Consider the following 24,644-nt stretch of genomic DNA (forward strand, 5'->3'; position numbering starts at 1 on the left):
AGATTTTGATGAAAGGAAGAGAAAAATATCATTTTAATTATTACTGACAGCATATTCCCATTTAAAGAGCTAAACATTGATCCAAGAGAAGAGAGTTAAAGTCATTTGACTGGAGAAGTCATCATTCCTTACACAATTATTCAGTTATCAATTCTAACTGAGATAATGGATAAGATGTGGGTAGAAAAAAGATGGCAAAAGAGTGCCCCAGAACAGCTCAGAGAAACACAATACAAACTGTCTGAATTCTGAAGTTATTGAGAAAAATTACTGAAAGGAGTTATCTTGTCACACTGTAATATAACTTAATTTCCCTTGCTCGTAGAACAGGTCATTGGAGCTTACCTTTCCTCTGCACTTCAGGATTGCTGCTCAGTTTAGACTGATATGGGGTGACCAAAGGACAGGATCCTGATGTCGCATACAGATAATGTAATTCGGTGGTTTTTCTGTTTAACTTTTTTGTCTTGTCACATTTTCCCTTAATTTTCATCATCACATAGGGGTACGAATGTGTTCTTTTAGATAACTTTCCTTTTACTTAATATGGAATTAATTTCTCGTCAGTTTGTGATCTAAAATAGTTGAAATATTTATACCTATGATGATTTCCATTGTATTTCCTCAGTTTATGAGGACTGATGCTTCTAATTTGCAGTTCATACTAATCTCTTGGGCCTGAAGATTTATGGATGATCATCAAAGACCAAAGTCTCTGGGCTTAATCTGGGCATAAAAAGGCAAGGGTCTGGCTTAGGACAGCAACAGAATTACCATGGTTCAACTGCTGCTATCTCCTTTACCTTTCCAGATTTCCTGCTGCTTCTGCTGCGATTTATCGTATTGTCAGAGAAATTTCTTTCAAATTTTGGTTTTGAAAGAATGCCTAACTAACAGAATCCTGTGCAACTGTACTTCATTTCAAATACTTGGATGTATGTTCTAAATAGGGATAGAACAATACCTTAAGTAACATGGATAAATAATTTAAAACAGACAGCTGAAAATTTATGTGTCACTTCAAGATAAAAATTTGACTTCAAACTGATTCTCCCTCAAACAAAATACAGGAGAGGGGCTAAGGGAACAAAGAAAAAACTGTAGTCATAAACAACATGCTGTTAATCAAAGTAGGATTTCAAGGCTATTCCTTAGAAGATGATGACTCTATTTAACAGTAAAATAGGTCTCCACATTGTCCTTGCTTTTGAAGTGCAAATAGGTGATAAACCTAAAATATAGATCTGGAACTCCACGTTATTTTTAGTAAAGAAGTTAGAATTAGTGCATCAGCTCCTTGCAGCATAAAACAAAGAGATGATTGCAGTAAAAACAAAAAACAAACAAGGCAAAACAAAACCCCCAAATCCTCAACCCCCCTGAAAAACTTAAATTGGCGTTGCCCGTTTTTACGTGGATTTTGGTCTTTTTCTGTGCCTAGTTTCAGACATAAAACAATTCTGGGTCCACAACTTAATTTTAAGAAAGGTGACTAAATTATAAACCTTCCCAAAATAATGAACTGAGCTTTCCTTAGACTCTTAACACATGAATTCTTTTAAATCAGTGGTACAACAGCAACGAGATGCCCTTCAATGTCTTTTCAAGCTCACAAGACTCTCAAATCTGGAAGTTCAGTTCTTCAACTTTGAGATGAGTAACCCAGATAGCAACCTAAAGGCTGAATTAATTCACTTGGGTATTTATAAGCATCAACTCAAACTCACATTTGCCATGTGTTCTAAAGTTGTGATTACACTGATGTAATGACAGGTGGAAAAAATTAACCAAATACTAAATTCTACTGAAGAATCAGACACAGAAAATAGAGATAAGCTTTAAAATAATATTATTTCCTATGCAGTTGTGAAAGCTCTTACTGAAAGAAACCATTAAAATGCTGGATTATATGTTGTTTTAAAATCACATCTGAAAAACTATGACAGTTTTTAGAACTCAGAACTCCTTCCCACAAACCCTACGTGCTTTTCCTTCAGACAATTTGGTCCACAAATTCAAGTAAGCAGTTACACCAGCTTCCCTTTGGCAGGCTTTTTTTTTGTTATCCCCAAAGGCTGATCAATCAGCACTTTCCTCAGTGAACCCTCTACTTCAGCAGATGTGAAATGTATGAGGGGAGTTCATTCAAAGCCTAGGAGATGCATTGACTATTATTTTGAAGATATTTTCTGAGTTCCAATAGAGATGATCTTGCCAGTGTGCCAATTATACGAAATCTGGAGCAGGGAATAGCAGAGCCAAAATAATACTCCCACATAATTTATGTTGATTTGATAGTAGCATCCTCATAAAATGCTTTGCAGAAGACTCCTGATAGGTATTTCAATGTGAAGCAAGCACTAAGGAAATGCAGCTGAAGTCAACTGATTCTCTTGTAAGCTTCTGTCATCCTTCCTCTTCCTTCTTGTGTGCAGAGCTAGGAGGCAGCATGTTAAATAAAGAGGAGACTAGCAAAGTGGGTCAGACCCAATCCCAAATGCCAATCACTGTCAATGACTGAAACAGTGATCAGTGATTATAAACTAAACCTGGGAGATATAAAATACCCAGAAGAGAGGACAAGCAATCAGTGTGACAGAAGAGATTAGAAATACACATTTACTAGTTCAGTGACAAAAATAGAACAGCAGGAGAAAGCCTGAGAAAATAAGTGAAAAGATAATAACAAAAATCTTTACAAAGCAATGGCAGAAATTATCTCCTAATAACGTGGCAAGCTATCATTGATTTAAAAATGAAGGGCAATGCAAGATGGAAACCTTGTAGCTACGTGAGAGCTAGTTATTAAGAGCACAATAATGGCAACACTTAGGAAGCAATCCACTTCTATGGTAACTGGAAAAATATGGCCAGTGGTACAAAGAAAGTAGTATAATTTAATCATATTTCTGCCTTGTGTCAATTCAGTATCACTACAGACTGAAGAATAATTTTTTGTACCATTCAGATTGAATTCTAATGATAAAGCAATTGTCATTTTCCGGAATTCTTTTTCAGCGTACAGGCAGAGAGTTTATCCAAACAGCATGGTCAGAAAATAACTGCTTAAAAGTAACTGCTATCCAGCTTCTCTTGTCTCAGTTATAAATTGTTTATTATGTACAACTCATTTTCTTTATTAGTATTATTTGAAAATTTGTCTCGAGTAGCTATGGCAGGCATACAAAAATAATACATACTGTAATGTATTAGAGCTAATTTGACAGCTGTACAAAAGCAACATCTAGAGGAAGACAAGAATGAGCAATTGCTTTGATGCTATACAAGTTTCCATTTGAGAGCTTGACTTTGCCAACAGTCTCTTTGTATGTAGCTTTTCCTTCAGCATCTACCTAAAACATGTTTTAAAGACTGCTTATCTCCCATTTAAGGAATCAGAATACATTCTCAAAATTGTGTATTTGGTACAGAATTATGCCAAACTTTTGAAAATGGGATGTTTAGCATGCTTTAAGAAACTTAATTGCTTGAAACAAATTGTATAGAAAGCTGTCATAATGGACTGTGATACGAGTAACTTGGTTTGAAAGGTATTTTCAGTAACTTTCCATATGTTGTATCTTCTCTTTTCAGTCTATTCTCCTTCTTTGTGCATTTCAGCTTATTGTTTGCACAGTAGAAATATTATGAATTAAAAAAATTAAAAATCGCATTGTGCCTTTAGCGCTAGATCAAGGGAATAAGATACAAAACTGAAACCCAACTGGTGTACATGAATGTAGTGACCTAACGTGGCTATATCAGGATGCCGTGTACTAATAAAAACTCTCATGGCCTTCACTTTTGAAGGACGTTTGAATTGATATTGCAAAATTACTTCCCCATTCTTCCACTGATTTTTGGTTTTCATCTGTTGACACTAATTTACCCTTACTGTAATATTTGTACCTATCATTTTGTCTTCATCTGTATATACCTAAGAATGCTGAGGAGCTGATACTTTGGTAAACATATTTTCATGGATGTTTCCAGGATGTATTTCTAGACATACTTTTACTATTTCATATATCAAAGGATTTAAATTGAAGTACATGAAACTAATTGATAACCCTGTGGATAATGCTGTCTCAGGGTTTGTTTTTTTTTTGTTTTGTGTTTGTTTGTTTTTGTTTTGGTTTGGTTTTTAAGTGGCTCTGTATTTTATTCAGAATCTCACCGTAAAGCTTTAAAGGTAAAATGTAGTATTTGGGCTTACTTTTTCTTTCCCCCATTACATAAGCTTTCTGTATTTGAAATTCCTTCCCTATACCTGCATTATATTTTAACATACTACATGTACTTTTGATTTTCTAGATATTCTTGTTAAAAATATTTAGCAAGTTAATACCTTTTGTCTAGACTACATAATTACTTTACCTTTAAGGAAGCCTAGCTTTTTATGAAGCTTAGAATACAATCTATAATTACAGGTACAGACAAAGATGCATCTGGCTTTTGTCAAATTGCTGCTCATTGGGGTTTATTACTGTAGAGCCAAAACTGTATCAACACAGAATAAGTTGCATTGAATCAGCAGATAATGACTTTTAAAAAAGATCATTATACAGCAAATGCATAATATACCAGCAGTGTTATTTTGTGATGTTGCTGTTTAAAAGTATAAAAATAAGTGTTTAAAATACTGTTACATATGATAATACTGTATATATTTAATTTCCTGAAAATCTCTTAAGATATGAAATGTTGGCCAAAGCTACTCATAAGGAAGGAAAACACAGAAAGAATGCTCAATAACATTTATAACATCTGATAAAAAATAATGAATCCTGAATTTATATTTTCAGCCTTTTCTGTAGTGACATATTTAAAGCAATTTATGTGGGTAATCTGCTCTTTTTTTTTTTTTTTATTTGTTTGCATGTATGCTCTACAGAGTGGAAAATACTACTCTTTGTCTTAATCCTCAAATGTTTTACTAAAATTACAACGCCTGAAAACAAACAAAAAATATTTCATCATGAGCCACATAGCAAAGGTCCTTACAGATTTCTGTATGCAAGTCAAAGCTGTATCTGGAAAAATAACAGTTTATCTGACTGATGTTCTGAAAACATCAAACAAGTTGGTTTGCTGTGTTGAGCTGTTCTCTCCACTGAATACTTTACTTTCAGTTCAGGAGACCTTATACTCTAGAGGTAAAAGCATCCTAGCAGCTGATACCAAGAAAGACAAGATCCTCTGCAGTGGGAGTGGGAAAGGGATACCTCCTCACAGCATGTTTTCTCTCTGCATTTTAGATAAAAGACTAAACGCCTGCAATCAAAACGTAATAGGCATCCATTGTGTACCAAGACCGTGATATGCAACAGCCCATCTTGCTGAGCAGATGACCTGCTGCAGTCACCACATTATTAAGTGTTTAGATTCTTGGTAAGCAGATAATTCCACAACATGGGTAACAACCAGCAACATGCAGAGTTAGTGCAGAATAAACATCTTGCAGTATTTGGTGCTGGAAAGATGCAAGTGATTGGAAAGTGGGGTTACATCAGGCACAACGAGACTCGAACACCTACAGATGGAAGAGATGCCCTCTGCTAGGCTTAGAACTGACAGCAAAGCATTAAATGACTCAGTCAGACATAGCAGCCACAGCTGGAAGCGTAACTCTCCATGGAAGTAAATTTACAACCCACAGTGAAACAACTGCCTCTTCTCTTTATCTGCCTTATTCCATTTTCCCAGGACAAATCTTATGCCATTTGCCCTATTACAAACACTGACTTCTGTAGGGACTGGAAAAGATGATGAGGAAACAGAGTTACCTAGATTTAATGGAGAGGAGATAAAAATTTGAGAATACTGAGACACTGAATACCAAATACTCCACCAAGAAAATAAATAAATAAAACGTCCTTTGCCTCTGAAAGGGACTTAATATTAACAGGGAAATTGCATTTCAGCAAGGACGCTTTCAGACTCATAGCAAACACAAACTGTCCAAGGACACATCTTTTTATCACACTATTAATGCAATGACTGAACAATACAAACTGTTTGAACTTGTTATAATAGTTCATTTACCCTCTTGTGCACACATGCATAAAATAATATTTTCATCAGGCATTTATACTTAAATACTTCTCCATATATTAAAATTAAAGTTCCACAATATGCCATAAGCCTAGGTGTAAATGCATTCCAACCCCTTGAAAATTCAAGCCCTTAAGAAAAACAACTGCATTTCTGTCAAGTATGCCAAGGCCAGTCAAAAGTTGCCAGAGGAAAGGGAGATCAAAGGCAGAAGTCAGCTGTATACAACAGATCAGCCATCTAAATTCTCCCTTATTTGTGCCAAACAAACCACAACGCCATCATCCAACCTTAGAATCTAAAGTCTCCATACATCTTTGAAAAACAAGAGTAAAACTAACCTAAACTATGTGTATTTTATTTTTTCCCCTCTTAGGAATAAATAAATAAATAAACACCTTTTTTTTTTTTTTTATTCTCTGCAAGACAAAGAATGAGCCAGGCAATGTTTTATGCAAACTGTTAAAGCATAGCTGGATAGGGTAAAACTGAGTTTTCTTCTACATTTCCTATGACAGCAGAGCCACTTCATATTAATAATCAAAGAATTAAAAGTTAAGGAGGATTTTGTTTCCTATTTTCATAATTAACATGGTATTCTTGATTTTAACATCACAATTGTTACAAATTGAACACCATATTACTGCACACTCATCAGTTGAATTTGTGCACCTTGAATATAGTCAGATCCGTTAGTGTCTGTGAACAGTCACAATACCTACTGACATCAATACATATACCAAAATATCAAATATTTCTAAAATAAGGAAAATATTGCAAACTTTCATTTCCAGCAACACATAGATGGAAGACTGAGCAGCAGTTCTAATATTTTGATTAATTTGGGGTTTTTTCTTCCTTCCAACTTGAGATATTCTGTGATACTACGAAATCTAGCAAGTTGGTAGTAACAATATAGTTTGTAACATCTCTCCCATAAATACTTAAGCTTCTTGCTTGAAAAAGGCACGTTTTCCTACTTGCTGCCAACTGTGTTTTGTTTCGCTTTTCTCTTCCAAACACTATTATAAACATCATTCTTGGAAAACACACTTAAATTGTGACTACCAGCTGTTCAGGCTTTCTCTTCAGAAAGCTTAAAAGAAAAAGCAGTCCAACAGCCACTGAATTTGTTATGTGCGCTTACTAAAAGATTGAGACTACAACTTCCAAAATGCCATCTCCTCAGAATGCACAAAGCAACATTTTGTTGAATTTCACCAGACTAATACTACAAGCAGCCACTTCTGAAAAGACTTTTGGGATTCAAAGGCAGAGTTGTGCAGAAATATGCATATGTGTAGCGTGGAAAACATGTTTTTCAGAAGTCATGTTTAACAGAGTCATTCATGATCTATGAAAAAAACCCAGGTGTGGAATCCCTATGGTCCTTCTCTTAAAAAGAAATCCCCAACAGTCCCTTGCTAGGTGACAAACAGGAACTTATTCTGCCTCATTTTGCTGGCTGGCCTAATATTACCAACAGGATCTACAGTTCCTGGCACTCTGAGAGATGGTGAGGTGCTTGGGGATGCAGGTGGCACTGATTTGAAGCCATAATGAGATTTTGCTGAACTGATAATGCCGTTCTAACACGTGAGCTACATGAGAACCAGGTCTTGAGGGTGTTACAAAGCAGTTCCTCAGCCAATAAGTAGCTATTTCGAGTATGGATAATGAAAGAAAATTGGCAACATTTCCAGCTCTTTTGCCAAATACCTGCAGCGCTAAACCTTTCAAGTTAGGCTTAAAAAGGGCTGGGGAACACTTGACTCTGACAGATGTCTGAAAACACTCAGATATACAGGTAATGAAAACATTTTAGAAAAAGCCTAACCAATGGTGTTAGAAAATACCCTACAGTGTTATCTCACGTTAGTTTTTCAGCAAACAGGATCTGACCTTGAAACGTACTGGGAAATACTGTTTCCTTTTGTTTTAAAATGCCTAAATATAATGTCAACAAGATTCAAAAAACAGCTCAGATGGACACCCAAACAATAAAAGTGCTAACTAAGCCACTTGAGACCCAACACCAACCAAAACTGATTCCAGCTGCTAATTATGATAAGATCAAGTAATTTGAAACTCTATCTAAGCAATTACCATTTCAAAGCCCAAAGGAACAGAAGGAAGGGCTGTGAGTACTTTCCCTTTAGTTGCTAACCCCACTAACCATTTCTTCTATTCAGCAAATCTGACTCCCTATGCACTTTATGTTGACAATAATGCACAAAAATTTCCTGGCAGGAATTATGTGCCCCTAAATTAAAATTTTGAACAGCTGAGAGAGAAGCAGACTACATGGTATTACCTAAACCAGCAAAGCATTTCCCCACAAATGCCATGTACCCAGGAATTACTGCTTTTAATAAGATAATAGCCAATAGTCTAAGTCCCGTAAGTGGAATAAAGTGCACATATAAGCAGTAGCAACTAGTAAGAAGTGTGCAGTAAGCAACCTTCATTAGAACAAAAGTTAATTAAATCTACCATGGAGGATCACAAAAATAACTCAGATATTACATGCTCATGATCTCAGTGAGGATTTTACTATTTCCCAAAGCGTTCTGCCCCACCTAGCATGCCACAAAAAAGTGTTCTTTGCATCTTACTGTTAATGGAGGGGGCAGGGGCAAAAGTAGTTCATTCCCCCGTTTTGATTCTCAGTCGCTAATAGAATAGTCCCAGTTCAATGGGTCTAGCACACAAAGCTTCTGCCTCCTCCAAATGGGCTTTGGGAATCAGAACATGCTTTGAGAGCAAACAGCATGTTATTTATAATAGTAATTTAAAGTATTTGAGTTAAATAATTTCATCCTGATACAGGCAACACTTTACTAAGTTTAGTCAATTCAGCTTCTACCCCCATTCTTTCAATTCACCTACCAGTTTGTCCTGGACATGAATGTGTCTGTTCTCCATTCCTTTGGACCTTATAAGAAGTCATTCTCTCATTTTTCCCAGACTTCTAACATTTAGTAGAAATATCCCCAATATCCTACATGCCCTGTCTGTCTTTATTTATGTATAAGAGCAATTAGAGTGTCCTGCTTATTAGGAATACCTTTTACCCACAAACAGGATTAAACTTGCAGTACTAGTTATGCTCATCCCTTTCCTCTGCCTCTAAGTAAATGTACTCTGATTTCGCATTTCTGTACTGCGATATATCCTACAGCAATATTCCTCCAATGCCCACTTTCCTTGCTAGGCACAAAATACAAGAGATTATCTGGGGAAAACTGTCAGGCTTTGTTGAATGCCCGTAGGGAAGAAGTGCCAACTACATTCTGCCATTGGCTAGGTTACACAATAGGCATGCCTTACAGCCTGTAACTAATATTTTTACAAATTCACAAGGGGAAGACTTAAGGTAAAATACCTCCTTCAGGGCATAAAAAGGCCTGCATGTAACCTCCTGCTCAGAACAGGTGAATTAAGAATGCAAAACCTTAGCTGCATTAGCAATTTGTGCGGGTTTTGTTTGGTTGTGGGTGGTTTGGTTTTTTTAATTTTCTTCTCTCATTATTATAAGAGACCCCAGTCTGATCCCTTGTGACTTTTTCTCTGCTACTTCTCTGGTTTGGATTATGGCATGTTAATAAAATAAACCCAGAAATCTAAATCAGTCTTTGATTTATTTCATAGAATGCCAGCCCCCTCAAACAACCCCAAGCAAGCAAAAAAAAAAAACCCAACCCAAATTTCTATAAAGACTAATAACAAAAATTTCCCCTCTCAGTTGTTAATATAACATAAAATTAAGACATGAAAGTAAGATCAATAACTCATTTCCTTACGTAAACTTGGGAACAGCAACACAATCAAAGTTTATAAACAGTGCCAAGTCAATTTAGGTAAGCAACGTGTTTACAGAAGCACTGTTAAATAGCTTCTAAACCTTTCCATTTTAGTGCTGACTTTGTTCTTTAAATATTTTCATTTCATTTGTCCCAGGCAGGATAAGGTTTAGAGCACAGAGCCTGCCTGGACCAAATTATCTCACAAAGTTTAGACTCATTAGGAGCCATTATCAACAAATGTACAGTACCACAAAGGGATTTCTGTTGTCAGTAACTGAGGCAACATACATATCATCACCCCCAAGCCCCAAAGGCATGTTCTTTGAACAAGGACTGAAATTCCCCTTCCCCCATAGAATAAAAAAAAATCCTACACTTGTGCATAAGGTAGATGTTAACAGCACTGTCCAGATAAGAGAAACAGTTTTACATATGAAAGGTTTGATAGGCTTACATGCAATAGAGGACTGTTGGGTTACATCAGTACTAAACTGATATTTTTTAAGAGTATTCCTTGCTACATTAAAAATAATTGCAAACTGCAGCAGCAGCAACGTAAGAATGTGCACTGAATTGGATTTTACCTTTACAGCCTGAAGATTGTCTCAGACAGAGAAACAAGTTGGGCAAAACTACTATAATTTAGAAATTTTTACCTGGAATGAACACATCCACCAGCATATATGTATCTGCCCACCTCAGAAGAGGGGTTAGTGATCTCTCTGCATGAACATGAGTGGACATGAGTGACAGAAAGTGAAGTTTAGGCACTTGTGTCCTCACTGCCATCATCACTACCCACTAAAACCATAATCTTTGCTTTGAATCACGGAACACAGAAAAGAAAACCTTTTCGTTTAACAGCATGCCATTTAAATCCTAGCTAAAAGATGCATTCAATATCAAACTTTGATATCATAATGCTGTAAATCTTCTTAGCTCATCTTCTCCTCGGGACCAAACAATTCCAGGCTGTTACCAACTTATCAAGTATCCTCTGTTCTTTCCTTCTCAAAATTATAAAACTGGAAGAGTAAAGTTACATAACTGTGACATTTCAAACAAACACCATCTGTGGACTTCTAAGTTAATTGGAACCTATGCATCTTCGATACTTAGTTCTCAGATTAGTCTCTCTGTGACTTCTAGAAAACTCAATGTTAGTGCCATTTCTATAAAACTAAAATAATGATAGTATAGGTGAACAAGTATAGGTGATCAAAATCCAACTCACCAACAGAAGTCTTGCTCAAAAAAAAAAAGCATACTCATTCATAATCCAATCCAGCATGTAAACTCAAAGTGTTTCTTTGAGAATATAAAGCAAGAATAAATTCAGCCCCCAAATTCAGAAGGTAACATCCAAATAAATTAAAAAATATAAATGAAATTAAATTTTTCCCAAATTCTGATGTCTTTCAGTGAGGCTTTCAGCCATGAAGTATGTAAGTATGTAAGTATACTTCAGTAAGTATGAAGAGGAGGAAACCCAGCAAATAAAAAAACAACAACACACACAAGTTAAGGTGGTCACATGCTCATGGCTACTTTTTTGTTCAATTTCTTCTACATATGCAGGTGCCTGTAAAACTTCTACATGTTCAAATACTGAGGAAACTCTTCATTGCCCAAAAGTTCCACAAATAAACCAATTGAATCAACTAACTGTTTAGAGCAGCCATGTATTTTACTTTGCATTCTCACTCCAACTCTCCCTTGCTTTCCTCTGTTATAGACTAGAGACACAAAAAGAAAAAATTAGTACTTCAGAATGGCTGGGAACAGTTATTAGGAAATAAATCCTCTTGCAGCCCATCCTGTACACTATATACTAGCCTTTCCTTGTTGCCAAAAACATTAATTTCTAACTGATACCCATAATAAACAACAGAATTCACACCTTAAGGGAAGAACATCTCCTTCCTTTTGAAAAAAAGTAATATTTCAAAGATACTCTGAAGGAATCAGTCTGTGATATGCTTGCCCAAGTGAGCTGTCTAAAGTCATTATCAGTGGTGGAGGTGCACAAAGATCACGTCTTTCTTTCCAATATAGTATCACATGATATGGAAATGACAAAATGAAAAGAGCTCAGGCAGCAGAAAAATCTACATGATGTGGAATTTCACTTAAGCTACTTGCAATCCTAACACCAAACCAAAAGTGGTCCTGTGGCTTAACAGATCAAGCAATACTTTGTTTATCCCACCATTATTTATGGTGACACCAAAACAGACAGATTATAGCTGTGGGTAAAGGTATACAATCTGCGCAGTTTATGTCCACAAGACATTTCCTTCAGTCAATTTCATAATATAAAGATTTCTTATTAATAGCAAGCTCTCATAGAGCAAACAATAGGTAGCACGATAAATTTGATTATTTAAACTTTTGCTTAGGTTCTGTCTTGATCTGCAGTCAATATACCTGAGTTTGAAGTAATCAGTCATGATGAATCTCCCAAATCATCTGTAGTATAGCAATACATTTCCTCAATTATGCGAGCTAAGGTAAGCACTGTGGATCCCACCTCCTACACTGTGTTGTGCTCAAAGATTTGTCTTTATCATTCAATCTTTTAGTAATCGAAGCTACCATACCAATTCAGAAAGAAATCTGTTTGTAACTTTTGCATTACAATGAACTTGCTGACATATTAGTGAGGACATTCTAACCTTGTGCAGAAACTAAACATTTAAGATTAAACAGGCCTTTTACAGTTGGGCTTCTGTTGACTGTCAACATGAAGACCAACTATGTACTTCTGCTTTACTGTTAAATAGTTCTTTTCTTGCCTTTCTATTGTAAGTGGACTTAAAGCACAGGCAGCTAGCTATTTAATGTGTTGTCACAAAATTATTTCACATGATGATCTGCTCAGCATCCACCAAACTGGAATGATATAATCATCTTAGACTGCATGGTAAAACTTTTTGTACAATATGAAATAAGTCACTTTTCACAAGCACATGGAACATGAATACTGATCCCCCAGATCCATTTTACCTGTTCTGCACCATGCTCATTGCCATCCAGTCTGAAGGGTAAACATTCTTTCCAATGAGATCTTTGAACATTATGAATGTTTCCATCAAGAAGTCCTAGAAGAACAAAATACAGTAAGTCTGTGACTGTGCAACACAGAGTTCAAGTGTTTCTGCTGCGATTGAAGAACTGAGATGGAGGGCTCCCCTTTGCTCCCAGTGAAGTCAATGGACAAATTCCTGGTGGCATCAGTAAGCCCAAGTTTGAAACTGAAGTACTGTAAAACAACAGTCTCAGATTCCAAATGAAAGCTAAAGTCATTACATTGGGCTCTTAAGAAAAGATAACTCACAAATGAATGGAAAAAGTTATTGTACTTTGAAGAAAAGCTGATGAATTTTTTATTAATTAGCAAAATGCTATGCATAAAATGCATATGCTCGCTGTGCATAAAAAAATAATAGATTTGAAAAAGAAAGGATTTCTTAATTAGTCCATTCAGTCCAAATTTAGTATTTGAAATTAAAAATTGAAAGCACTGCCAGGAAGTTGTCAAACAAAACAAACGGTACTTATTTTCCTAGAAGTATTTAGAGATGATTGTACAATGAACTTGAAGATTAACACAATTATTTCAGGTCTATTTCATATATAGCACATATAGGCAGTTTTACCCTTACCTTTACCCTTGACTTCTGAGCAAGTCATCTAGAAGTCTGAAAAACTACCACGCTGTCATTATCTATTACCAAGACCTCACAAGCAGGTCTCTGTGAAGTTTGTACTCTTTCTTGTCATGTTACATAGAGCACCAAGTGAAGAATAGATCTCCACAGCACTATTTGAAAACAAATCTTTGTCATCTTCACTGACATATACTTACAGTATGGAAAAAAAAAAAAAAAAAAAAAAAAAGAGAAACACAGCAAACCAATGCCTTTAAAAACAGCAAAACCCATTGAATATATTGATGTCTTTTTTTTTTTTTTCTTTTTTCTTTTCTTTCTCCTCTGCAAAACTTAAAGTAATTTAAGGATTACTAAAACTTCTAGGACCAAGTACCAAATCTGCCTGGAAGCTGAAATTATGTTAAAATATTGTTACATTCTCAAGTAAGCTAAAGCACATGAAGAATTGCAAAAGCTACCACTTTGACTTTAGTAAAGAAAGGAAAATGGACAAATCTTGCCAGTTGAAAATATTACCTCCATAGACAAACTGTAGATGGTGCAATCAAAACCTTTGCCAATACCCAGACTTATTTCAGAGTTATATCAGGAATGTAAAAGGACAGACATAGGACTACTGAAACATTCAAGAATATTGGTCTAGAGACCACTGGTACAAGCTAGAATATACCACAAGTATCATAAAATGATGCCAGAAACAACTCTCATAAAAGGATGCACTGAAGCAATAAGGCATTTACTGCATTTAGCATACAACATTATTTGGACCATGAATAGACTGAATAGTGAAAACGAAAAGTGGAAATTAATCACCACGTACAAAGTGGGGAGGGAAGGTTCAATTAGTTGAGGGTTGGTTTTGCTGTTGGGTTGTTTTTTTTCAGGGGGTATGTGCGGGTTTTTTTGTTTTGGTGGGGTTTTTTGTTGTGGTTTTTTTTCCCTCTCCTCAGAATATTGTAAGATAAAGATCCCATTAATTATTATTGATTATTATATTATCACCTCAGCGCTAGGGTCAACAACAGAGATATTTATGTCTTTCCAAATTTCTGATTACAGTATTATTGTCGAAAGTCACTGTTACAAGACAGAAGCAACACAATGACATAGATGCAGAAAACATGCAGAAACAAACTGCACTCCAAGAAGAATAAGACAAGACACGCCAGAACAGTACCATGAATTTTCCACAAGAAATAAAATACTGCAAACTACTTATCATCTCCAGAATTATTTTGTACTCACCACTAGTTCTGAACTTGTCTGAAAAGTTTCAATGTAAACTGAATAATGCTGATTGGTCATCTGGTTTAAGATTGCCGTCATGCATGCCACAAAATGACTCTGAAAGAAAACCAGACAGAAATCAACATGTGTAGATTACTTAAAATATTGGATTGTATTCTTTCTAAAGTTGAAGTGCTCTGAATGACTAAGAAATCCTTTTATGTGAATAAACCTGAAATAACATTCAAGCTTTTGCAAGCTCAGATGAAAGAAATATACCAAGGACAATCAAAAACTACCCTTAGCAAGGGGTAGACTCTGGTGAGAACGTTGCACAATTTATGAAACGCTGCGTGGAAACACACGTTGTGATAAGAAAACCATATATAAAGTACAACTCAGTATTACCTTGAGACTTCTAAAAGGCATGTGATGTTCTCTAGAATTCTTCCATTAGGAGTTCTTAGGAAGAAAATATACCAGCATCAAAATTGTCTAATCATTCTAGAAACACAGACCATCCACAGGAAGATATAGTGCAAGAAATTATTTTTTACATTCTGCACACATTTAATTAGCTATACAGAACTCCGTAAAACTTCTGTACAATAGTGTTACTTTCATCTCTCAAAACTTCTTTCGAACTTCCACAAAAGGAGATATTTTATGTTTTTCAATCCCTAAGTAAAAATCCTGAAAGTTATAGAATTATTTATAATCCTAGGTTTTCACTGTAATTCACTGAAAGTGAAAAAGACATTTATCTCTCGAGTACTAACAGTGAGCTTAATGATTTGCAGTTTCCCTTTAAGACAGCGAAGAATCCTCCTTATTGCTGCTTTTTTAGTTTGCTGAAGTTATAATTGTTGTTTTAAACATGAACCTGTTTTAAATACTTGGATTTTATTAAAATAAGAGACTATTAAGTACAGGAGCATGCAAAACAATTTTCTAGATTTACTTGGATCTTTTCATCCTAGTGGTTTAGAATAGATACAAAGGAGTCACCAGCCCCTCCGACCAGAATTTAATTTCCACCTGGTACTGAACAGGTTCTCTGTTTAACTCTGATTCACTTTATACTTCTGTTACATCAGAACGGCAACTAAGGCACACGTTACCGAAGTATCAGCTGCAGTTTGTCGTACCCAACCATTTTGTCTACCCCTTCGAGAAAGGCAGCCGCCTTTAACTTCAGGTTACGACCACTAGAGGTCTTTCACTTTCACATGTTAGCTGCTGTTCAGTTTGTACTGCCTTTTTTTTAATTTATTTATTCCTACGTGAGCAGACCCAGCACACTTCTTGCATATAAACAGTGAAAATTCCAATATAAAGGACCTATTATCCCTTCTTTTGGAGTCACATTAGTGCTAGTGAGAGGCTTGCCTACTTTTTAAGGCTAAGAAGACACATTTTCTGCAGGTAAATCGAAAGCTTTCAGGTAAGGAATCGTGTGTTCTCGGGTACTGATGCTCTTCTAAAAAGAAATGCTGGTTTTCCTGCTGTAGTAGTTTACTTTTACAGTTAGGGATCAGACTAATATTTTCTGTGATATTAAATGTATAGCTGAAAGTAATAATGAATTGAAAAGGATTCAGTAATGAAATTGTGTGGGGTTTTCTTCTGATGTCTTGATTTTGAAAAAAGGATTACTGAGAGAACTTAGAGAATTGTACATGAAAAGCAGCTTGTATTTTTAGTAGTTAAACATTCACCACAGAATGCCTTTCTACACTCATGTTAGATAATCACTTCTTTAAATAAGCAGCATTCCTTCACAAGCACTGAAAAGATGTATTATGATGCTTAAAGGCATACTTTCAGAAGGTTATCTCTTTTGTTGAAACCAACTTCTAAAATGTGTCTAGCTATATCTGTGATTACGGTACAGCATGAATGCCTATTCTTAGTAACTGTGTATGGTGATTTTAAAATGAACAGATGATATGCCTTGATTACCAAAGAGAGCCATAAGGAAAGAACAGATATTGCTGGTCAGTACCTCGCACCAAACCTGTCAAATTCACATCAGTGGGACTGAATGATACAGAAAAAAGGTGACAGTAAAGCTGGTTTGCAACAAAAACTTCTTGCATCATTTCCATGCAACTGTAAAGCAGAGAAATACACAAATATTGTTTGATCTTTACTAATTTTCTTGCCAGCAGTCTCAACTATTAGAAATTAACTGCTAGCTTCTTTATAGGTTAAAAGCTTGCCCCTCCCTCCTGATCCCCAAATGCCAGCAATAAAGATTCACTTCTCAGATGCAGCCTCAGATCTTTGAAGTACTCATGCACTCTCAGCACTTCCATTCTCACTGGTGGAACTGAAGTGTGATATAGAACTATAAAGAGGTGTGATCAAATCTGCAACTAGCTCTATATATTCACTTAAATTCTCCTGTGCTGTTTAAGTACCTCTTACTAGAACGTGCAAAAAGCACACAAACTGCTTGAAAATACAGTAAGTTCTACAGAGGAGCGATCTATTACATTTTGCAGACTGCATGCTCACTAGATGAACAGAAGAAATTCAGATTCAAGCACTACCTACAAACACAACAGTCTCATGATTATGATTCAAAAATTCATTAAGTCAAGCATTGTATGTAGGGATTGAATAGTAATATAGAAAAGGTTATGGCACAAGAAGGTGAAGTTCTTCAGACAGAATCCTAAAAAGTCATTTAAGCTGTGCTTCTGCTTGTTAGGATTTATTCTGTAAATTACAGCAAAAAAGGTTGATTAGAACTAGGTCAACTGTATAAAAAAATATATGTATCAAAGTAAACATGACTGATGAGATAATACTAATAGAAAAATGAACAGAAATAACTCTGAATACACTCACTACCGTGAAAAGATCTAATAAAAATATATATTTTACAACTTAAACACATTAGCTTCCATTTAAATATAAAAGAACCTTGGACAGAAACAGCACTGAGTTGTATTTTTTTAATTAAACAATTGGCTGAAAGACTTTCAAGTGATATGTAAATAAATAAGGAAATTGATAGTATGAACATTAGACATCTATTGGGAGCAGGAATACTAGTAAATAGGTAGTCAAATGAAAATGAGAGAGGGGAGAAAATGTCTCAGGAAACATTCAAACTCCCCGTCCACTTTAAAAAAGGGTAATTAATATGAAAAGAAAATGAACTATAATGTTGACTACCTTTAGTATAAACTCAGCAAAATAGTGGCAAAGAAATGCTGCTTTGATCGACTACCTATGAAATACGTCAAAAGGGATCATAGATGTATTCTGTAAAACAAATAGAGCTTTCTGAGGTCAAGCAGAAAGAATGCAGAATCTTTTCCACTGTTGTTAAAGTGCATATTAGCTGTGGGTGCAACATGTACAGGAAAAGAAACATCTGAAAAACATTAGGGTCATATGAGTAAGATGACAAACTTCAACACCTAGCAACTAAATCCCAGCATACTTTATAATAGCAGATGGTGACAGGTTGCCGTAGTAACTTCAGATAATACTAGCACCACAAGAATAAATAAAGCAAATGTGCTGGAAAAACAAACAGCATCAGAAATAACGTAGAATGCAGCTACACTGATTCTAATCTAGTAGAAGTATGTCAGTGGCTGTAGGGTGGGTAATCTTCATGCAAGTGTACTTCTGGAAGGACTAAGGAGGATATTTATTTCACTTAAGTAACATTTATCCTCATTAATAGAGTGCTTTACCAACATAGAGCCTTGAGTGTAAATACATAACCACATGTACGTCATTAAAAAGCAGAAAAATTAGAAACATGACTAATTCCTAATAATTCAAAGACTTCTGAAGACCAAAGATGATGTAGTTTCTATGTCTCCATTTTAGCAGAATATTGGATGTCAGAAATTCTCATTTTACTTACCTTCACAGTTAAGGTGACTCCTTTATATACCACCATCCTGACACTCTGTAGCCCTATATCCACTAACGATGGTTTACATTTGGTTAATGCACAGTTTTCTGTGTTGGGCAAAGAATCTTACCCAGAAGATCCAACATTTTTATGGTGTATGAAGTGATCGCACTACATAGATGAGATTTAATTCTGAACTCCCTTTCCTGTTAACCTAGAAGTTTCAAAACTCATCATACATTAGTGACAGTAAATATAAAGATGGTACACATAAAAAGAGTGACCAAGAATTTCTGCAGGCAACACTTTTTTTTTTTCCCCCACCCCGCTGTTCAGAAAGAAGTGCAAAAATCTTTCTGGAGGAAGAAAATCAGAAATACTTTATCTTTAATGTAACTACAGAAAAGCTAACCCATCAACTCTTTCAATCTAATGTTAAAAATCATCAATATTTATGTTGTAGCACAAGCCCACAGTTGACAAAGCCTCCCAAAAAATGCCTTCACAGAATTATGGAGTCATCACACCTGTTTAGTGTCATGAGCTAAAGAGCAACACAATTACCAGAAAAGTATGGAAGGTGCTCAGTGACATCATGAAGAACCACAGTGGTTGAAGTCAGTTCCTCAGAAAACCACATTAAACCTTGAGAACCATGGCATATGTAGACGTTAGCACAAACATCTTGATCATAATATGCAAACACTAAACAATAGCTATCTGAAATGAAAAAATAAGCAGAATGTGAACTGCTAATGTAGTAGTTCTGTTTATTCTCCATAAAGAGATGTCACTGCCAACGCATGTGCTGTTCTGAAATGTACTGTTTCTATAGCTGTAAAAGTGCAAAAATGTAAACATTAGAATAGGCTGCTATGCAACAACCTAGAGTATTCATTGGATGTGTAGAGTGTGTCTGAAATGGAAAGTAGCTTCTAATCCACACAGACTCCTTGTAGCTTGCCAATGAGCACACCTTACTAAATTAATTTATAACAACAGATTAATGTACTCTTGGTAGGTCTGAGTTTTTAATTTTCTGTTTATATATTCATATAGTTCATTGGTTCTGTCATCTTGTCTTTTAGCTGACTGAACAAAAGCTTAGGCATCCTGCTTCTACATCTTACCGACAGCTTTTGATTTCTGACTGAAAACACGCTATACTGTTTTAGCTTGTTCTACTGTTTTGTTTACATTCATATGATTTAGCCAAAAGGATATGCAACTATAAAAACAGCAGACTAGCAGATGGAAAAATATAGGACAATTTTATAACACAATTGTAATAGCAGCTGCTCTGTAAGATTTAAAGATATGTTACAAGGTAGACAATCAAGGCATTTTCAAAATTATTTCATTTAAGACTTTTTCAGACATAGATAAAAGCAGTAAGACAATGGCTTACGGTATGACATAAAACTAAGATGATTTTTTTGGAATATATCCTTTGCCATCAAATTTTATTTATTTTTACCTTTGTCTTGATTTACCAGCATATTCCAAAAACATTTTTCATTCTCTGCAATGCTTTCCTGCTGTTGGGTTTTGGGTTTTCATTGGTTTTGCGCCATAAATCCAGTCCAGAATTTCTGCTACAGTCTCTAGCTAGGATAAGCACTCTACTGTAATTGATTTAACTTGTGCTTAAGTCTGTGCCCAAACACAGTTGTGTAATTTACTGTTTTTCCCACAATGTTAACATTGTGTTTATCATCAAGGTGTACATACAAATAAATCATGGATAATATTAGTTACAATGAAGTGAGAAGGCAATAATTTGGAATGAGCAATCATTGTTTGAAATCTGAACTAGATTGTCCAGAGCACAGTTACAAAAAAGACCACCAAAAAAGCAAAAAAAAACAACCACAAAAAACCCCAACTCCTTACTTAACCACTTCTGTCTGCTCTATCAATATGAGCTCTGCTGTGTAAGACGAAATCTTCCATCCTTGCCTTCAGGGATGCAGGCAGCTTTGTGCTGCATCTCTTCCCTCCTCGTCTGCAATCCACTAATTGCTTCACCACAATTACTTTAGCTGGTTTCAGACTGGCCTCACAGGCCAGAAGAAACTTCCTGCACTGGTACACAAGATATCTACTGAGAATCCCAGGTATCCCAGTGCTGTCAGGCCGCTTATTTCACTAATTACTTATTCAAAGTGCTATTTCATTTCCCTGTTGCCTCTAAACCAGATGGCTAGTCAAGTTGGCAAAGGATGGGTTATCCTGCCAAGGTCCCACTGCACTCGTTCCCCTGTTAAAGATCATGCCGTCAGTATCCCATGGAAACAACGAAAGCACACATATGAAATACAAGCGAAGAATAAGATTAAAAATATTATCCCTGGTTTATTTACTGTGGTAAAGCTTGGCCAGCTGTTTGCATTTAAAAAGGACTGGAAACCAAACTGGGAACTTGAAAGAAGTGATACCATGGCTGGGATGAGCTGGAGCTGTTCCCCTGCCCAGAGGTATAATATTTAACAGCAAGAAAACAACTCAGATGGGATTGCCAACTATATAGGACTACAAAGTAAAACATGCTAGCTGCAAGGGAGCTAGGTGAAAGAGTAAAGCGTAGAACTGAGCGATTTAAGTTCATTAAGGTGCAGCAACATCTCTTATTTCTAAGCTGTATATTTTAAAGTTACACATGTTGTGGAGATGATTGTCTTGGATGCTGATTCACTTTCTTAAAACTGAACAGAGCCACCTCCTGTATTCCCAGAACTAAGCTACTCTAATTGATTTTGTTCCTTTTCAGCTGCACTCAATGAAGACAGAAAAATTAAATTAAACTTCAACTACATGATTAGAGATGAGACTAACACAATATATTTGTGAATGGTTAAAACAAAGCTTTATCATAATAAATCTGCTTAAAACTGCTGAAAGTCATATTGTTTCAGAAACTTTTCTTTTGCTTTTAAATTGATCTTACAAAGAATATAAATAATTTTCCAACAACTCGCATTCATTATACTAACAAATCTACCAGCTGGGTATTTTTAAGATTAATTAATAGCAATCTCTAGGGAATTCACCAATACATTTCATTATAAATGATGTAAGATTTTATTTTATCATTTCTTTTTGAACAATAGCACAGCTGCGCTTGAGCTTCCAAAAACACAATGGTTTTTGTTACCAGGCCATCAAAACCTCACCCAATCCAGAAGATATTAATGGAAAAACCTTTAACTCTGTTTAGTACCAGACATTCTTGTTGAGGAATAAATACTGGTGTTTCAAAGTATGTGCAATCCAGCAATGAAACCTTTGCAAATGCCAGTATGAAGCCGTCTTTTAGGCTAAGATTAAAATCACCAGTGCCTTACCTGGAGATAACCCATATGCTAGGTTGGAGCCTGCCTTTTTACTTAGGTGTAGTTAAGTAAGCCATAAGAGCAAAGTTGCTGAGAAACTAAAATTAAATGTATTTAAAATTACTATTCCTTTTTTAGCAGCTGAAAAAACCAGATAAACTTTTACATGAGGAGTCTGATACTTTTCTTGACATTTGAAATGCACTAATGCCAAAAGTGCTTTTAATTTGGCCGTTCCAGTTGTCATTTGTCCCCTTCCATGTTAAGGGCACTGTCTTGGTACTCTGGTAATTTGTTTAAATTTGTAAAAAGAACAATAAAACCAGGCTGGAAATTATAAGAATTAATAAGCTACTGTAGTATTTGTAGTTTTTTTCAAAGAATAAAAATTCTTTTTACCTCCATATTTTATTGTTTAAGATTGTTTTGCCTACTGTTCTTGCTGGTTGAAAGCTAACTATGGTCTAATTCTGGTCTGTTGAGGTGGTGAAAAGTAAACAAAACCCATACTCAGCATACCCTGGAAATACACAGAGAATAAAGCCAGGAGAACTCTTAGTGCTTTCCTCTAAATCAAACTCTCACGCTCAGCCTGTCTTAAAAAACAAGTTAATTTGTAACTAATTCATCAGGAAATTACACAAAATAGATTTTTCTAGGATCTAAATGATGAATATATGAGGGGGCACCAAAAAATCCCAGAATATCCTGAACCTTTCACATGGATCCTCAAGATTCTGTTAACACACCGGTTGAAACAAATGGAGATGCAGAGATAACTGCCCTGAAGCTCCCCTATCAACTCCGTTGTTTACCAACACTACCCTGGCAAAGGGACTCTCCCTACAGTAATGTTGCCCTCTGCTTTTTCACAGCTGCAGTAGGGGAAAAGAGAAGAAATGAAATAGATTTAAGCATGTGTGTACACAGAAGCTCCAATATATATAGGAATTTACCCACAGAGTTTAAGAAGAATTCATACTACATCAACAGAAATTATGTAGAAGGCATCCAGTATGGATAAATGGGGACTTCACCATCAAGGAAGGAAGGTGTACTGACACAAATCTTGGTTACCATAACACAGCATGCATATGACCACTTCATATAATTTTCTAACTATGTAAGTCTGATACAGGATAAAATACTATATGGTTTTTAAACCAGCTAGGCTATGGAAAGGTGTTACGTGAACTCCTACATGTTCTGTCCAGTTGCTACTCTGCCGCAGATGAAAGCGGGGAGGGACAAAGTGAACAGAAATCATATTTTCATTTTAAAGTAAAACCAAAGGAGTAACCATTGAAACAGTTTTATATCTGAAATATGAAAAATATTACAGTTATACCCAATTGGATTTTATATTAGGTTTTTAATAGTTACATAATAGTGTGCTCCACTTTCAAACATTAAAAAAAATCTTGGAGTGTGGTCAGCAGAGTAACTAGCTAAAAAAGCAAGTTCATAAAAAAAAATAAAATTCTAAGACAGAGCTTTTCATATTGAATCTTGGGTAAGTTGATTAATACAGAAAGCACAGGGAATACTCGGTAAAAGAAGAAACATGGGGACGCATGTATAAACATGCAGGGATAAAACTTCAAAAATTACAGAATGATCTGCTAGTGGGTATTCTGCAAACTACTGCCAAATAAGCATCCCTCTTAGCTGTGGCTCATTAAGGAGTACCACTTCTCAGATGTCCCAGTTGACAGTTTCAGTTATAATATCACAAGGAATCCAGAAACTGTGATAATATACATCGCCTGCACCAATAGTTTGTGCACATGCTCATCTCTTTTGGGGGGACTGTGTCATACTAATACATTACACCTCAGCTTTGGCAGAATTTGGAATACTTTTAATAATTCTTTGCACCAGCCCAACAAGAGCTGAATTTATTATGTTCTTACTAGGAAACAAGGATGATATAACTAAATCAGGGAATATTTTAGCTCTTGGTTTTACTTACTTTTTTTTTTTTTTTTCCTTTAAAATGAGGAAAAGAGAAGCCAGTCATAAGCTTGTAAAAAGCAAAGTCATTAGTACAGGAGATGAACAATCACATTATACAGTTAAGGGTAAATACGTAACCATACATGTACAATACACTTTTATAGAAACACAGGACAGAAAATATGTAACATTCACTGTGTTTCAAAGCTACCAGTTAATAAAGAAAACTGATGAGAATTTGAACAGGTTAGATATATATATTATACACAAACACTTCATTTAACAAATGGTTGGAGGTTATTTTGAAATAGATTACTTGTTTTGACTGCAGTGTTTAGGGAACTAGCTTAGTTTGTATGTGCTCTGAAGAGTTCTGAAACTATCTGCTTGGGAAGCTTCTCAATTTGATGGCTAAAGCTGCTTTCTGAAGCTGGGGCAGCAATCTTGCCAACGAAGAGAAGAACACATGGAATTCTAGAACATCCTGGCTTATGTTCCATCAGTAGCGTGACTGTCCCTTAGTTGCTCAATGACAGCAACCTAGGAGCCTCTGAATCCTAAAACTGCAATAGGGCAAGACTGAACTCCTGTTCCTGTTATTTGTAACACACATATGGATGCTCAAAGGCGACACCTCTGCTTCCTTGGCATTAAATACTTCAGACAACAAATTATATGCCCATTCTAAAATTCATCTCACACACAAAAAACC

At 35.6% G+C, this 24,644-nt stretch overlaps 2 protein-coding genes across 4 annotated transcripts in view; one reads left to right on the forward strand and one right to left on the reverse strand.

Annotated features, from left to right (window-relative positions):
* DOCK2 (dedicator of cytokinesis 2) overlaps positions 1-24,644 on the reverse strand; it is a 197,745-nt gene that overhangs the window by 62,737 nt on the left and 110,364 nt on the right. For both annotated transcript variants that reach the window (XM_080399958.1, XM_080399959.1), the window contains exons 28-29: positions 14,780-14,878; positions 12,867-12,961 (exon numbers count right to left, since the gene is read on the reverse strand). In XM_080399958.1, the coding sequence (XP_080256084.1) occupies positions 12,867-12,961; positions 14,780-14,878 (194 nt within the window). The remainder of the gene's footprint in view (positions 1-12,866; positions 12,962-14,779; positions 14,879-24,644) is intronic.
* Positions 14,885-24,644, forward strand: part of INSYN2B (inhibitory synaptic factor family member 2B) — a 45,537-nt gene continuing 35,777 nt past the window's right edge. The window contains exon 1 of one of the 2 annotated variants that reach the window (XM_080399978.1): positions 14,885-16,205. The gene's annotated coding sequence lies outside the window, so the exon portion shown is untranslated. The remainder of the gene's footprint in view (positions 16,206-24,644) is intronic. The other variant, XM_080399979.1, reaches the window with a different exon arrangement.

Source organism: Falco punctatus (assembly GCF_963210335.1).
Source record: "Falco punctatus genome assembly, chromosome: 8".
Taxonomy (NCBI): domain Eukaryota; kingdom Metazoa; phylum Chordata; class Aves; order Falconiformes; family Falconidae; genus Falco; species Falco punctatus.